Consider the following 15306-nt stretch of genomic DNA (forward strand, 5'->3'; position numbering starts at 1 on the left):
CCGTACACATGGATTTAAATAGGCTTTAACTGAGGGGCAGAAATAGAAATAGAAACCGGCTGATATCCACACTGACACACACAACAAACTAGTTTAACCCTTCCAAACATTTAAAAAATAAAATGTATATATATATATTTTATTTTATTTTATTCAGTGTTCATCAGAGGTGTCAAAGATCCCAGGACCACGAATACACAAAGAAATAAACAATTGTAAAATGTATTGGAGGAGTTTTGTGGTTGATACTGTTCGTTTTCTCACACAAACCGCTCGTTTCATGTCTTAGGCCATCAACGTGTACTTACATTTACGAGTCATTAAAGGGGACATATCATAGAAAATCCACTTTTTTAGCCCTTAAATGCATTTTGTTGTATATTTGGAGTGTTTATAAGTAAATGAAGAGACGAGCAGAGACGAACGAAGAGTAATGATGCACTCTTAGAAGAAAAGGTTCCATATAGAACCTTAAAAGGTTCTAAAGCGCTACGTATTTGGAACCCCTAAAATGCAATGAGTGTGAATGATCACAAAATTCAAGATATGGTGGTTAAAAAATGTAATTAATCAATATCACACGAAGAGTGACATTTCAGTTTTTATCCTCCAAAAATCTGCATGATTAAAATGTCACATTAAGAACTGCAACAGTTTAATAAACAATAATTTAATTACAACTACAAAATGTAATATATGAATGAATAATAGCCTTTAAAGTACCTTTGTGCCAAAAGTGTTCTTTCTTGTCGTTATTGAACCTCTTTTAGCATGAAATGTCCTTTGGAGTTGAGTAAAGAACCCTATGCTACATACATGTGACTTGATAATATAATATACTTGATAATGATAATATTATATGAACTCATGTCCCTCGCTGAGAGTTCACTGGTTTTGTAATATAAGACAATAATATCAGTAGTTTTGTTTTTTTATTTGATTACGTTCATATTTCTTATGCCATCTCTCACTTCTGATCACATTTGATCTCTTATGACGTCATCTCTCGCCTCCGAACCACAGAAATACACACATCACATCCCATTTCATCTGTGCTGCTTTTCCCAAATGGAGGGTGTGTGTGCGCGATGGGTAGGTTTAGGGGTCGGGTTAGCGTGTGTGTGTGTGTGTGTGTACTCACCATCCAGTGATAACCAGTCCAGCTGTGAGCTCGGTAAGGACGAGGCGTTGCGAGCGCGATACTCGAACAGCACAGATGAGGAGACGGGGCTGGAGTCCATCAACACGTGCAGAGCCACGAGACCTGCTTCATGAGCTACACAGACACACACACACACACACACACACAGAGAAAACTGTATATTACTGTGTATATATAGCGCTTATTTTCAGCATTTCATCTGTAAACTAAAAGTGTAAAAAAGTCGTAGAAGTTTAAGTTTTCTATAAAGCAAATTTAAAAATATATATATTTTACTAAATAATTTGGCATTTAAAGTGCTATAAAATCAAAGCCATGTGTTTGTTTTCAAAAAAAAAAAATTCATATTGTATTTAAGGATTTCCAGGACTTAAATTTCAAAAAGTCAGCTTCCAGTACTTTAAGATCTTGTGCTTGCTTTTGCATTAGCAATAAATATTACAAACTGAGATTTTTATCTTTTTATCATGATGTGGAAAGTCACAACACAAATATAACAACATCAACTGTATATAATGTTTGTAAACTAGTGCTGGGAAAAGATCAGTAATGATAAATCACATTCAAAATAAAAGTTTGTGTTTATGTAATAAATGTGTGTGTGCGGTGTATAATTATTTTGTATATATATATATATATATTTAAGAATATTTGCATGTACTGTATATATGTTTATACATAATTTATATAATATATAAATATTTAATACATAATTTTTATAAATATATACATGCATGTTTGTGTGTCTATATATATATATATATATATATACAAAAAATAGAAAAACACAGTACACACATTAAATCATTTCTTCATCAATCAACCAATCAAACAATTCTTAATTTAAGTTGCATTTACTAGATGAGTAAATGATATAAGATATTATGTCCTGTTTTCTGGAAAATTCATCAAAATGAAGTGAGTTGATGCTTAAAAAAAGCAAAATCATCTGCCAATGGAATGAGAAAAATAATCTTGAGAAAATTATTATTTATTCATAGATAAAGATGTAGATGTAGATTGGATATAGAAGACGATGTAGATGTAGATTAGATATATATTAGATGTAGATGTAGATTAGATATAGATTGGATATAGATGTTACTGCAGTGTTTCTCAGGTTTCTCAGCGCCCCCGTCTGGCTCACCTGGACAATAGCAGCGCAGGACCCCCGGCTGAATCAGAGAAGCAGGAACACGAGTCTGATCGAACACACACAAGTATCTGCTGTCCGTCTCCGACCACGGGCCGGTGATCAGCACCTTCACCCCTCCCTGAAACACACAGGCGTATCACACACACACACACACACATAATCATAATCACTGACACTCAAATAACAGGAAACACAGAAACCGCTTAACTGGAGATACTAAAGTGACTAAAACTAAACATTCTTATATCAAGATACAAATTACTTAAGATGTGAAGTCTTGTTTTCTGAAAAATTTCTTTAACATTTAAAACTATAAAAATATCTGCTTTATTCAGGAAAACAAATATTTGATATTTGTTCTTATTTTAAGCAAAAACTCTCTTCACTTTGATGCATTTTTCACTTATCTTATGTCATTTTGATTCTCAAGTAACAAAAAATCTGAAAGAATAATTAAAAATAACAAAAAAAGTAGTTTTTTTTTTTTTGCATGGTTTAAAAATGACTAAAACACACAGCGAAATGATTAAAACTAAAAGTAAAAGTAAGCCTAAACCCAAAACGTAATCATATTTTATTTTTAGATTGTCTGGGTAATATTTCTTATTTTAATTCAGTTTAACTTGGTGTATTAAAATAAACGCAAACTAAAGCTGATTGTTTTAATAGATACAAACAAACAATAACAAAAATACTAGAACTTTAACTAAAATGAAAAATAAAATGAAAAAAATATATAAATAAGTGCTGGGCAACGATAAACCATGATTAATCACATCCAAAATAACACAAATGCATGCATAATATATATATATATACACAGAATATACAATTAAATATTTCTTAAATATATACATGCATGTGTGTATTTATACAAAATAATTATACACAGTACACACACATTTATTTTGGATGCGATTAATCGCTGCCCAGCACAAATAAATATATATTTCTAAAATAACAATGGCGTTTCATAAACAAAACATGAGCAGAAACCCATTTTATAATCAAGAACAGAACTTTCATCCTTCTACAAATAGCACATGAGGCAAAAAGTGCTTATCCTTCAGAAAATAATGATCGGTTATAGTAAAGGGAATTCGCAACCAATTTCCAGTGATTAAGAAGCGACGTGAAAGACTCATACCTCCGGGTAGGACCACTCCGGTGAGAAGTCGGTGATGTTGGCCAAGCGCTGGGACTCCTCCGGCGCGCCGCCCGACGCCAGCGAGTGTGTGCGCGTGAGGAGCGGGAAGGGCAGGAACGAGGTGGACGGCGTGGGCTGGGGCGGGACCATGTACCTGACGGGGTAAATGGGCGGAGTCGGGGCTGGGGCGTGGCTTACGGTCTCCTCTGTGATCAGCTCAGATATTAAGTCAGGGAAGGTGGAGTCAAACGTAAGCCCCGCCTCCTCCTCGTCTATATGGGCGCAGTGGGTGGTGTCCATGGGTGTCACTTCTGAATCATAATGAGTGGGCGGAGACTGCTCCTCTTTAACCTGTATGGGCGTCATGTTTGTGGGTGTGGCTGGGGGCGGAGTCAGATTCTGTGGTTGAATGCACATGGAGTGTGTTGTTAAAAGACAGGATTGCACTTGAAGCTCTGACTGCATAAGCTCCGCCTTTTCTGCTTCTTGAGGAAGCTGATTGGTCGGCAGCACTTCGAGGGAGGTTGTTGTGTTGGCGGCCGCCAGTTGGTTGTTGACGTGTTGGGATGGAGAGAGCTGATTGGTTGGTAGATGAGTGGGCGTGGCTTGAGCATTGAATCTGGTGGGAGGAGCTCTGCCGTTTGTGGGCGGGACTGAAAGTGAGGGGCTCAGCGAATCAAGCCCTAATGATGACTCGAGATACATCGGGAGCAGCGCAGGAGTCGTTCGCGTCGGAGAGAGCGAAAACGAAAAAGAGGCGGGACTGGAGGCGGGACGACCTGGAATACTCTTCCTCTCCGTCTCAGAAGAGAGGGAAGAGAGAGAGGATGGGGGAGAAGTGGGAGAGAGAGAGAGAGCGAGAGAAGGAGGCTGAGGAGATGTGGAAGGAGGTGGAGACGGGGAGGAAGAGGCGGAGTTGGAGGCGGGGCCTCCGTACGTCTGGCCCTGTTTGGGGCTGTTGAGGAACGAATCGGGGTCGAACGGAAGAAGCGAGGGCGAAGGGGACGACGGGTGGAGGAGCGTCCCGGGTGCTTCTGGGATAATGCGATCGGTCAGCAGCAGTCCTCCAATCACAGGGCTGGGAAGTAGAGTGAGTGACAGCGTGGCCACGCCCTGATTCGCCGGGATGGGGCTCGGTGGGGAGGCGGAGCTTGGCGGAGAGGGCGTGTCATGTTTAGGCGGGACAGGAGATAAAACTAAGCGTCCGCCGGCACGAGTGAGCGAAAGTCGGGTCTCGCCGTTTGGCTCCTCCCCACATCCACGGCCTACCGGCGCCGCCGTCGTCATCACGATTACCGCGTTCTGCGGCAGCGCCACCGTTGCTAATCCGCCACGCTGGAAACCATTTCCGTTGCTCAACGCGATTGTCGCCGCCCGCTGCGTTTGTGGCGGACTCGATGATGACGAGGAAGAGGCGGAGCATGGGGAAGCCACGCCCACCATGTCCTCGATCCGATCTTCTGGCGGCTGCTTTCTCTCTGAAGGCACGACAGCAACTGACACATCGCCTGGCCCCGCCTCTCGCCCGACCTCTGCTCCTGAGCCCTCATTGGCCAGATTCTGCAGCTCCGTGAGGGCGGGGTAAGGGGCGGGCAGTTTGGGGGAAATGATGCGATGTTTTGTGCTGTTGCAGCGATGAGGAATGTTGGATCCTGGAGATGCTGTGGAAAACGAAAGTGGAAGATCAATAAAGCTATTGTTCGAAAGTATAGCGTCAGTAGTTTGTAGAATAAAACAAAAATGTTAATTTTACCCAAACACATATATCTATAAATGATCAAACCAGAGAAACTGATCATTTTGCAACTTAATTTTTTCAGGGCTGTATATACACACACACATATGATATAATTACAAACTTTAATGTTAGATGCGATTAATCAATTTGACAGCACTAGTTTTTAGCATCTCCATCACAAGCAGTTATTAATCATAAGCTCCTGTGGTCACATGACAAAATAAATAATAGTTTATACCAAAAATCTAAATAAACACTACAATCGCGATGTTTGATTATAAATGTAAGAAAGCGAGCAGTTTTGTGAGCGGATATGTGCTAGAACACATCATTAGACCAACATAAAGCAGGAGTGTGTGTGTGTGTTACCGCAGAGGCAGGTGTGTGTTCGTGGCTGGGGTTTGGTCTGTTGTGTTTCCAGGATCTGTTGCACCATCTGCTCCACAGAGAGATCCACGGCGCCGTTGCCTCCACAAGACCATTTCAAACTGTGGACTAAACACACACACACACACACACTTCTGTCAAAGTCACACTGACCATCATTCTCGGTACAGCAGTAATCACACGTGTCACGTGTGATTGGTCGATCACTCATTAATCAGGCGTGTGATTGGTCGGCCGCTCATTAATCAGGCGTGTGATTGGTCGATCGCTCATTAATCAGGCGTGTGATTGGTCGATCACTCATTAATCAGGCGTGTGATTGGTCACTCACACATGGGTTTGAGTTGCGACAGCAGTTCGTCTCGGCTCCAGCGCAGACTGTCCCGCCGGTCGGTCAGAGCACAGGACACCGGACCACACGACTTCACACTGTCCTCCAGCGACGGCACGTTCAGGTAGTGCACTAGCACGATGTCTGGGTTCTGCAAACACACACACACACACACACACACAGTTCAGAATACTCTACCAGTATCCTTCCTGTTTACTTGTAATTTTATTCTTTTTATGTCATGGTATTGTTTTGTGTCTTATTATGTAATCTGTATAAAATGTGTATAATGATTTCCTAAAAAATATTATTACAACAATTCCTTCTTTTACATGCATTGACCCTGGCTCCTGATTGGCCGGACGTGTCACTAACCTGCAGCAGCCAATAGCATCTCCTGTGGAATGTTGGGACGATGGAGGAATGAACATAACAACCGTAAAGACACTGCGGCGGAGACAGAGATGTGTGTGTGAGCTGCCGTGTCATCACATAACACAAATCACTTCCACAATATTACTGCATCTCAAATCTCAAATACACACTGCCGAACTAAAGTTTGTGCTTTTAAAAGAAGTCTCTTCTGCTCGCCAAGACTGCAGTTATTTGATAAAAAAAAATATTGTGAAATATTATTACAATTTTAAATAACGATTATAATGTAAAGGATTAAAGAATCCTGAAATAAAAATGTAAATAACAGTTTTCAACACTGATAATAATCATAAATGTTTCTTGATCATCAGATCCTCATATTAGAGTGATTTCTGAAGGACTGAAGACTGGAGTAATAATGCTAAAAATACAGGAATAAATAACACTTTAAACTATATTATAATCATTATTTAAAATTGTAATAATATTTCACAATATTACAGTTTTTTGTGTGTTTTAATCAAATAAATGCAGCCTTGGTGAGCAGAAGAGACTTTTAAAAAACATTAAAAATCCTCCTGATCTGAAACGTGTGAGTACACACACACACACACACACACGCGTGCTGTGAGCTCTAGGTGGCGCTCTCACCTCCATGCCCTGAACCTTCAGCTTCATGTGATCCTCTCTCGTAGTCTTCCCGTCTTTCCTCTTCTTCCAGCAATATCCATCTTTACGGTATTTGACCTTCTTACGATTATACAGGATTATTGAACCGTTCTGTGGCCTGAACACACACACACAACATCTATTTCAGTCACAAACACGATGGAAACGAGGATATATTTATTCATATATTCACTAGAGTAATACAGGCAACTAATGTACGTTTGATCACTCACACATAGCCAACTATTTCCTTATGAAGAGGATTATCAATATTTAATATGTGTTATTGCAATAACTGTCACCCATGTCAGGTGTGTATGTAGACATAGTCTCAGTCTGCCGCTTATAACTACAGCTGTTGACATGTTCTTGTGGTTGTTTAACTGATTTCACAGCGCAAAACATCACATGCTCAACCATCAGTCTAAAGATTTACTTTTCTTACACTGCAAAAGAGAAATGAAGGTTTTTGAGGAAACCTTCATTTCTTTTCCACTGAAGAAAGAAAGACATGAACATTTTGGATGTCGTGGAGGAGAGTAAATCATGAGGGCATTTTTATTTGAAAGTGAACTAAAGTAAAAACATAGTTTTTTGCAGTGATAGTGAACAAATCAGGCTCCAAAAAATTATATTTAAACTTGGATTTAGATTTATCGGCCAATATATCGGTTATCGGCTTTCAAATATGAAGAATTATCGGTTATCGTATCGGCCAATATATCAGTTATTGGTTTTCAAATATAAACAATTATCGGTTATCGATATCGGCCAATATATCTATTATCGGCTTTCAAATTTAAAGAATTATCGGTTATCGATATCGACCAATATATCTATTATCGGCTTTCAAATATAAAGAATTATCGGTTATCGATATCGGACAATACAACACTTATCGACTTAAATACAAAAACTTATCGGTAATTGATATCAAAGAATTATCGGTTATCGATATCGGCCAATATATCAATTATCGGCTTTGAAATATAAAGAATTATCGGTTATCGACATAGGCCAATATATCTATTATCGGCTTTCAAATATAAAGAATTATCGGTTATCGATATCGGCCAATATATCTATTATCGGCTTTCAAATATAAAGAATTATCGGCTATCGTATCGGCCAAAATATCGGTTATCGGCTTTCAAATATAAAGAATTATCGGTTATCGATATTGGCCAATATATCAATTATCGGCTTTCAAATATAAAGAATTATCGGTTATCGATATCGGCCAATATATCTATTATCGGCTTTCAAATATAAAGAATTATCGGTTATCAACATCGGCCAATATATCAATTATCGGCTTTGAAATATAAAGAATTATCGGTTATCGATATAGGCCAATATATCTATTATCAGCTTTCAAATATAAGAATTATCGGTTATCGATATCGGCCAATATATCTATTATCGGCTTTCAAATATAAAGAATTATCGGCTATCGTAGCGGCCAAAATATCGGTTATCAGCTTTCAAATATAAAGAATTATCGGTTATCAACATCGGCCAATATATCGGTTATCGGCTTGAAAGTAAACTAAAGTGAACTTATTTGAAAGCAAAAACATAGTTTTTTGCAGTGATAGTGAACAATCCTTGAGTGTCCGTTATTACACAGAAGAAAAGTGTCACTACGTGATGCTCACCCACACATTTCCACAATCCCACAGACACACTGACCTGGTCTTAAGGCTGCAGGAAAGCCACTCGTCATGTCTGTCAAAGGAAATCAGGAAGGACGCAATTTCCTGAAACACAAACAAACACACAACAAACTTGCATTATAATGTATTTTTTTCCTTAAAAAATGCTATTGAAAAACTTACTGACTTTGCACATGTAGGCTATAATTTTTTTTTTTTTAATTTCAAAATGTATCAATTGTGTACTTTTCTCACATGCATGTCAAAAATGATCTCTCATCATGCTATGTTATCACCAGACACTGGACTCAATGAGTTTTCTTCAGTTAGCACAGGTTGTGTGTGTCTTCTGGACTGAATGATCGTAGCGTCGGTGATCTGAGCTGAGGCACATCAGGTTCTGTTAGATGAGGAGCATCAGCTCAGATCAATGACACTGCGATCAATCAGTCCAAAAGACACACACAACCTGTGCTAACTGAAGAAAACACGTTTACAAGTCCAGTATCTGGTGATAATATAGCATGATCAGAGATTTATAAGCAGTTTAAATAGACGGGTAATTTTTGACCCAGAACACCAAACTACGTAAAGCACAAGTGTGAGTGTTGGAGAAAAAACAGTTGTGATCAGGGTTATTATTATTAACTAAACCTGAAACCATTTTTAACAAAAATCGGAACTTGAAATTAAATAAATGTAAACTGCAAGACATTAAAAATAATTATAATAAAAAATGCCGAACACTTTAACTAAAATTAAAGCTAGGGATGCATGATATTTCTGCCACTAAATCGGTATCGGCGGATATGTTCATTTTTAATGTTACCGTTATTGGTCCAATGATAAAATTTGGACCATATTTTAAAGCCGATAAACAATGTATTATTTCCTTCAGCTGACACACTTCAGATCCACACACGATGGTTAATGGATATGAAATATGATTCAATTTTTTTTTGGTAAGGAAAGTTGGCAAACGGATTGTAAAATTAATTCACTGGTTCAGACTAGGAACTAGTGTCTTTTTTGTGTGTTTGGGACGTGTTTTTTAATGGTGAGACTTTGGTTTTTGTAATCAGGCTCCCAAAAATTATATATAAACTTGGATTCAGATTTATCGGCCAATATTTCGGTTATCGGCTTTCAAATTATCGGTTATCGTATCGGCCAATATATCAGTTATTGGTTTTCAAATATAAAGAATTATTGGTTATCGATATCTGCCAATACAACACTTATCGACTTAAATACAAAAACTTATCGGTAACCGATATTAAAGAATTATCGGTTATCGATATCGGTTAATATATCAATTATTGGCTTTCAAATATAAAGAATTATCGGTTATCGATATAGGCCAATATATCTATTATCGGCTTTCAAATATAAAGAATTATCGGTTATCGATATCAGCCAAAATATCGGTTATCGACTTTCATATATAAAGAATTATCGGTTATCGATATCGGTTAATATATCAATTATTGGCTTTCAAATATAAAGAATTATCGGTTATCGATATAGGCCAATATATCTATTATCGGCTTTCAAATATAAAGAATTATCGGTTATCGATATCGGCCAATATATCGGTTATTGGCTTTCAAATATAAAGAATTATTGGTTATCAACATCGGCCAAAAATATCGGTTAACGGCTTTCAAATATAAAGAATTATCGGTTATCGATATAGGCCAATATATCTATTATCGGCTTTCAAATATAAAGAATTATCGGTTATCGATATCAGCCAAAATATCGGTTATCGGCTTTCATATATAAAGAATTATCGGTTATCGATATCGGTTAATATATCAATTATTGGCTTTCAAATATAAAGAATTATCGGTTATCGATATAGCCCAATATATCTATTATCGGCTTTCAAATATAAAGAATTGTCGGTTATCGATATCGGCCAATATATCGGTTATTGGCTTTCAAATATAAAGAATTATTGGTTATCAACATCGGCCAAAAATATCGGTTAACGGCTTTCAAATATAAAGAATTATCGGTTATCGATATCGGCCAAAATCTTCATATTGATGCATCACTAATTAAGGGGAAAACAAAAAATATAGAAATAAAAACTATAGGCCCTAATAGTAGCACACACACCTCGTTTGTGTTCCAGCGCAGTCTCTCTTTGGGTAAAGTCGTCGTGCGAGGCAAACACTCCAACAGCTTATTGGGCAAAAACACTTTCATCTGACCGCTGGTCTCTGTATCACGCAAAACACTGTTCAGCATCACTAATTATTACTGCTTTTAATATGTTTCTGCTTGATTCTGGGAACCATTCGGCCCTGTCTATTAAACCTCTGACAAGTCCGATCACAGGAACATTCAGATCTGCTTTCTGAGCCAGGGAGAGCCGTTGTCATGAATATGAAACAGCTTCACAAAAAGACTTTTCAAGCACACAGTATCAATATTTCTGCCTTACAATCATTCAGATTATCACAAAAGTACTAAGATAAAAGTTTATAGCTCGGATATAAACGCTGATGTCTACAGTAGTGATCAATGTAGAGTAAATCACCTTTTAATAGAAACTTGACGCTTCAAATAATGATTGTGTCATTGCATCGTCACACCAGTAGGTGGAGACAAGTGACTGTTAAACATGTGTTTGTCATTGAATCATTCACTCAGTAGATTTGTTTAAAAACACTGATCATCCAGTTATGAAAGTCTAGTAAGTGAGTGAGTAAAAAATGTTATTACAAATTTTTTACATTTTGTCAGAACATCTAGTAAATTACGTTCTTTTGTTTAGTTCAAAATCTCTATTTTATCTTAAAACGCACTTGATTCTCAGTTTCTCCAGAATCGTGCAGCTCTAGTGGACTTGCATGAATATTTTAAAGGTGTGTGTGAGCCTGACCTGACTCTGCCGTGGCGTCCTTGTTGTTCATGGTGAAGTTCATTAACCCCTTCAGCCTGCAGAGGGCAGTCACACGATCCAGGGAGGACTACACTGCAACACTGCCTCACACACACACACACACACACACACACACAGAAAACATGCACATACTGTAAGAGGCTGTAATACAAGCTTCATTTTTACACGGCTTACTAAACGCATGCTTTTGTTTGTATTAGGGATGCACAATATATCGTCACTATATCAGTATCGGCTGATGTATCACACTCTCAAAAATTATATCAAAATTTGGATTTAGATTTATCTGCCAATATATTGGTTATCGGCTTTATATCGGCTGTATATATAGTGGGGATTATTATTTTTTATAATTCCTTATGCTTTACTATGTATATCTGTCTGTCCGTCTCTATCTATCTATCTATCTATCTATCTATCTATCTATCTATCCATCCATCCATCCACGTATCTATCTATCTATCTATCTATCTATCTATCTATCCATCCATCCATCCATCCACGTATCTATCTATCTATCTATCTATCTATCTATCTATCTATCTATCTATCTATTTGTCGGTCTATCTACCTATTCATCTATCCATTTATCATCACCACAGTTTTATAAGCTATACATGATAAAAATAGAATTAAAATAAATAACAAAACTAGAATGCTAATGAATTTATATAGAAAGTCTCTCTCTCTCTCTCTCTCTCTCCGGATCTGCCGTCTGTGTTGCCTAGTAACCACAGCAGTGGGTGATCAAATATACTCTCACAGTTTTTACACACACACACACACACACACACACACACACACACACACACACTTCTTTTATATAATACTGATGTGTTTGCTCCCTGTGAGTTCAGTACTGCTGGTTTAATGGGTTGAGGTGCGAGCGGTTCTGATCCAAACACTCACACGTCTGTTCGTTTCAATGAAACCAGCCAACACTCCATCATACACACAGAAACCTTCCTGTATAACGTGTCCTGACGATATCTCTGAACGCTTCCCATTATGATGACAAAAGATGATCTGATTAAATACATAAAACATTACATTTACAAGCCTGAGCGATTAATGATTAAAGTCTTAATAAAGCATCAGAAAATATTTTATTTTAAAGTTTTTTTAATGTGCCACAAAAAAAAATTGTGTAATATCTGTGCACTAGAGTCAACACAAGTTGCACACGTTATATAATGTTTTTCACAGAGGTCCTTAACGATTTCCTTGATCAACATTGCTGCGTTTCCTAAAAGCCTGGCAATCTTAAGTCAATTATTTCTCTACGATCCGCTTCTGCTGCAAGATGACAAAAGGAGAATTAAAATAAGCTTATAATGAATAACACAAACATATACCTAGTTATTCCAAGCTCTAGAATTTTATATCAGGTCGAAATTGTGAGTAAAATTATTTGTAATAATGTGAACATTTTGCCCAATACGGCGATAACCTATTATATTTGAAAGCCGATAACCGATATATCGCCCGATAAATCTTAATCCAAATTTATCGTGCATCCCAGTAAATCTGGTAAATCAGGAACGACCAGGAAAGTCATGGATATTCATTAGATAAAAGGAGCAGGATCCCTGAAGTACATTCATAAAACATGCAGAATGCTGAAATTGTATTATTTTAATACTGAAACAAAATGTACACTTCTAAATTCTGTAAATAAATTAAAAAAGCTCAGAATAGGTGGGATTCACATGTAAAACAATATACAATAATATTATAATATAGTGCAAAAGTTCATTTATTTCAGTAATTCAGCTTAAAAGGTGAAACTAATATATTATATGGACTCATTACATGCAAAGTGAGATATTTCAAGCCTTTATTTGTTATATTTTGATGATTATGGCTTACAGATATGAAAACCCCAAATTAAAAATTAGAATATTGTGAAAAGGTTTTCATATCTGTAAGCCATAATCATCAACATTATAACAAATAAAGGCTTGAAATATCTCACTTTGCATGTAATGAATCTATATAATATATTAGTTTCACTTTCACCTTTTAAGTTGAATTACTTGAAATAAATGAACTTTTGCACGATACTCTGATTTTTTGAGTTTCACCTGTATGTTCTAGAAACAGAACTTACATCAGTGCATGTAAAAATTGGCGTAAAAGTGGTGTGAAGTAGCTGGCTCACATTATGGGATATAAATGATCCATACACCTTTATTTACACAACAAATATTTTATCATTTGCAAACAATGTTCCATCCCAGGCACTTTTTTCCAACAAATGTAGCTCAATCAATCAGATTATACCGGAATATCAGTTTCACAAACTTGGTAAGGGAATATCAGCCTACAGGATTCCTCACACATCAACAACACACATTCTCCTCCAATCAGCACTCTAGATTTAGCATAGCCCCGCCTCCAATTGATTAACACACGAAAAACAGTCACTTGGTCAACGAACAAGACCTAATATTTATTAAAAACGATTTAAAGGTTCCTTTTAATATAATGTAATGTTGATGCTGATATGCAGACAGCAGAGTATATGATGCAATCCGTGTGTAATCCAAAATATATAATATGAATGTGTATTTAATGTCAGTAAATTTTAGATGATGAAAAATGTTAAGTAGCCAAATGACAGTTGTTTATTAATGCCCATAATTTAAAAATAAAACGATGTTGAGAAAATACCAGTAGGCTACTATCGTATCAGACCACACTCCTGAATTATTACCATATTTACCATAGCCATATATTAAAATAATAATACAGGGAATATCATGACCACCGTGTACAAAAATATGATAATACTTTTTGTAAAAGCCATAAACACCGCGTCTCCTGCACACACACCCATTATGACCCAATCACACACAATATATGTAGACAGGCCTGTCGACGAAGACCGGACCGAACGAAACCATCTGAATGAGTTTAATTCTATTATTCATAAACATAAATACATATGACAAACCCTCAAGGCCCCGGACTGACACATACACACACTGATTGACGGGATAAACACACACACACACACGATACACTAATGCAGGAGTAACAGAAACACACACGCGCACCGGGACCGAACCGAGCCGTGCGCACGGGTTCTGATTAACGGCAGCTCGCGCGCTGACAGTAACGGGTCACCATAACAGAAACAGGTCCGCAACTTACCTTCCGCCTTCACGAGCGCCGCCATCTTCTTCTTCACACCACTGACGTCACCGATGGGGGGGAGGGAAGAGGGGAGCGAGTGGGAGAGAGTGAGAGAGAGAGAAGGAGAGCGGGAGAGAGCAAGCGAGTGGGAGAGCGAGTGGGAGAGAGAGAGGGAGAGAGAGTTAGAGATAGAGAGAGAGAGTAAATTATCTTAAAACAATTACCAAACATACTCCACAATACTCAAGATATTTAGCAAAAAATTATTCACCCACTGTAACAAATCACAAGATTTCTGTATTCCATACATTTTACATTCCTTTATATACTTCATAGTTTATACAATTAAAAATCTAATTAAATCCCTACTTTTATTAAACTTTAAGAACTAGTACTACATCCCGACTAACTTCACCTTCTGTTCCCTTGTCGGATAAAGAGCCATTTTCGCTTTTCCAATAATAGGCTAAAGTGCTTTTTTCTATTTTCCCCCCCCCCCCCCCCAAAAAATGAAACCAACCTTTGAAAATATTCCTTTAAAATCTACAAACATGAAATTAGGCGTCAAACATAAGCCTTTAAGCCTGTCGATGTACAAAACTGTGAAAATAGCTTCCCTCTGAATCACAAAATA

At 37.4% G+C, this 15306-nt stretch overlaps 1 protein-coding gene across 2 annotated transcripts in view; it reads right to left on the bottom strand.

Moving 5' to 3' along the window:
• The window catches only part of camta2 (calmodulin binding transcription activator 2), a 34330-nt gene extending 19543 nt beyond the window's left edge, over positions 1-14787 (bottom strand). For both annotated transcript variants that reach the window (XM_039679101.2, XM_039679100.2), the window contains exons 1-11: positions 14691-14787; positions 11514-11614; positions 10745-10848; positions 8658-8725; positions 6948-7083; positions 6297-6368; positions 5922-6072; positions 5573-5698; positions 3466-5126; positions 2310-2436; positions 1142-1276 (exon numbers count right to left, since the gene is read on the bottom strand). In XM_039679101.2, coding sequence (XP_039535035.2) covers positions 1142-1276; positions 2310-2436; positions 3466-5126; positions 5573-5698; positions 5922-6072; positions 6297-6368; positions 6948-7083; positions 8658-8725; positions 10745-10848; positions 11514-11556 — 2623 coding nt within the window. In that variant the 5' untranslated portion in view covers positions 11557-11614; positions 14691-14787. The remainder of the gene's footprint in view (positions 1-1141; positions 1277-2309; positions 2437-3465; positions 5127-5572; positions 5699-5921; positions 6073-6296; positions 6369-6947; positions 7084-8657; positions 8726-10744; positions 10849-11513; positions 11615-14690) is intronic.
• Positions 14788-15306: the final 519 nt, after the last annotated feature.

This window comes from Pimephales promelas, chromosome 20, assembly GCF_988280905.1.
Source record: "Pimephales promelas chromosome 20, fPimPro1.hap1.1, whole genome shotgun sequence".
NCBI classification, from domain to species: domain Eukaryota; kingdom Metazoa; phylum Chordata; class Actinopteri; order Cypriniformes; family Leuciscidae; genus Pimephales; species Pimephales promelas.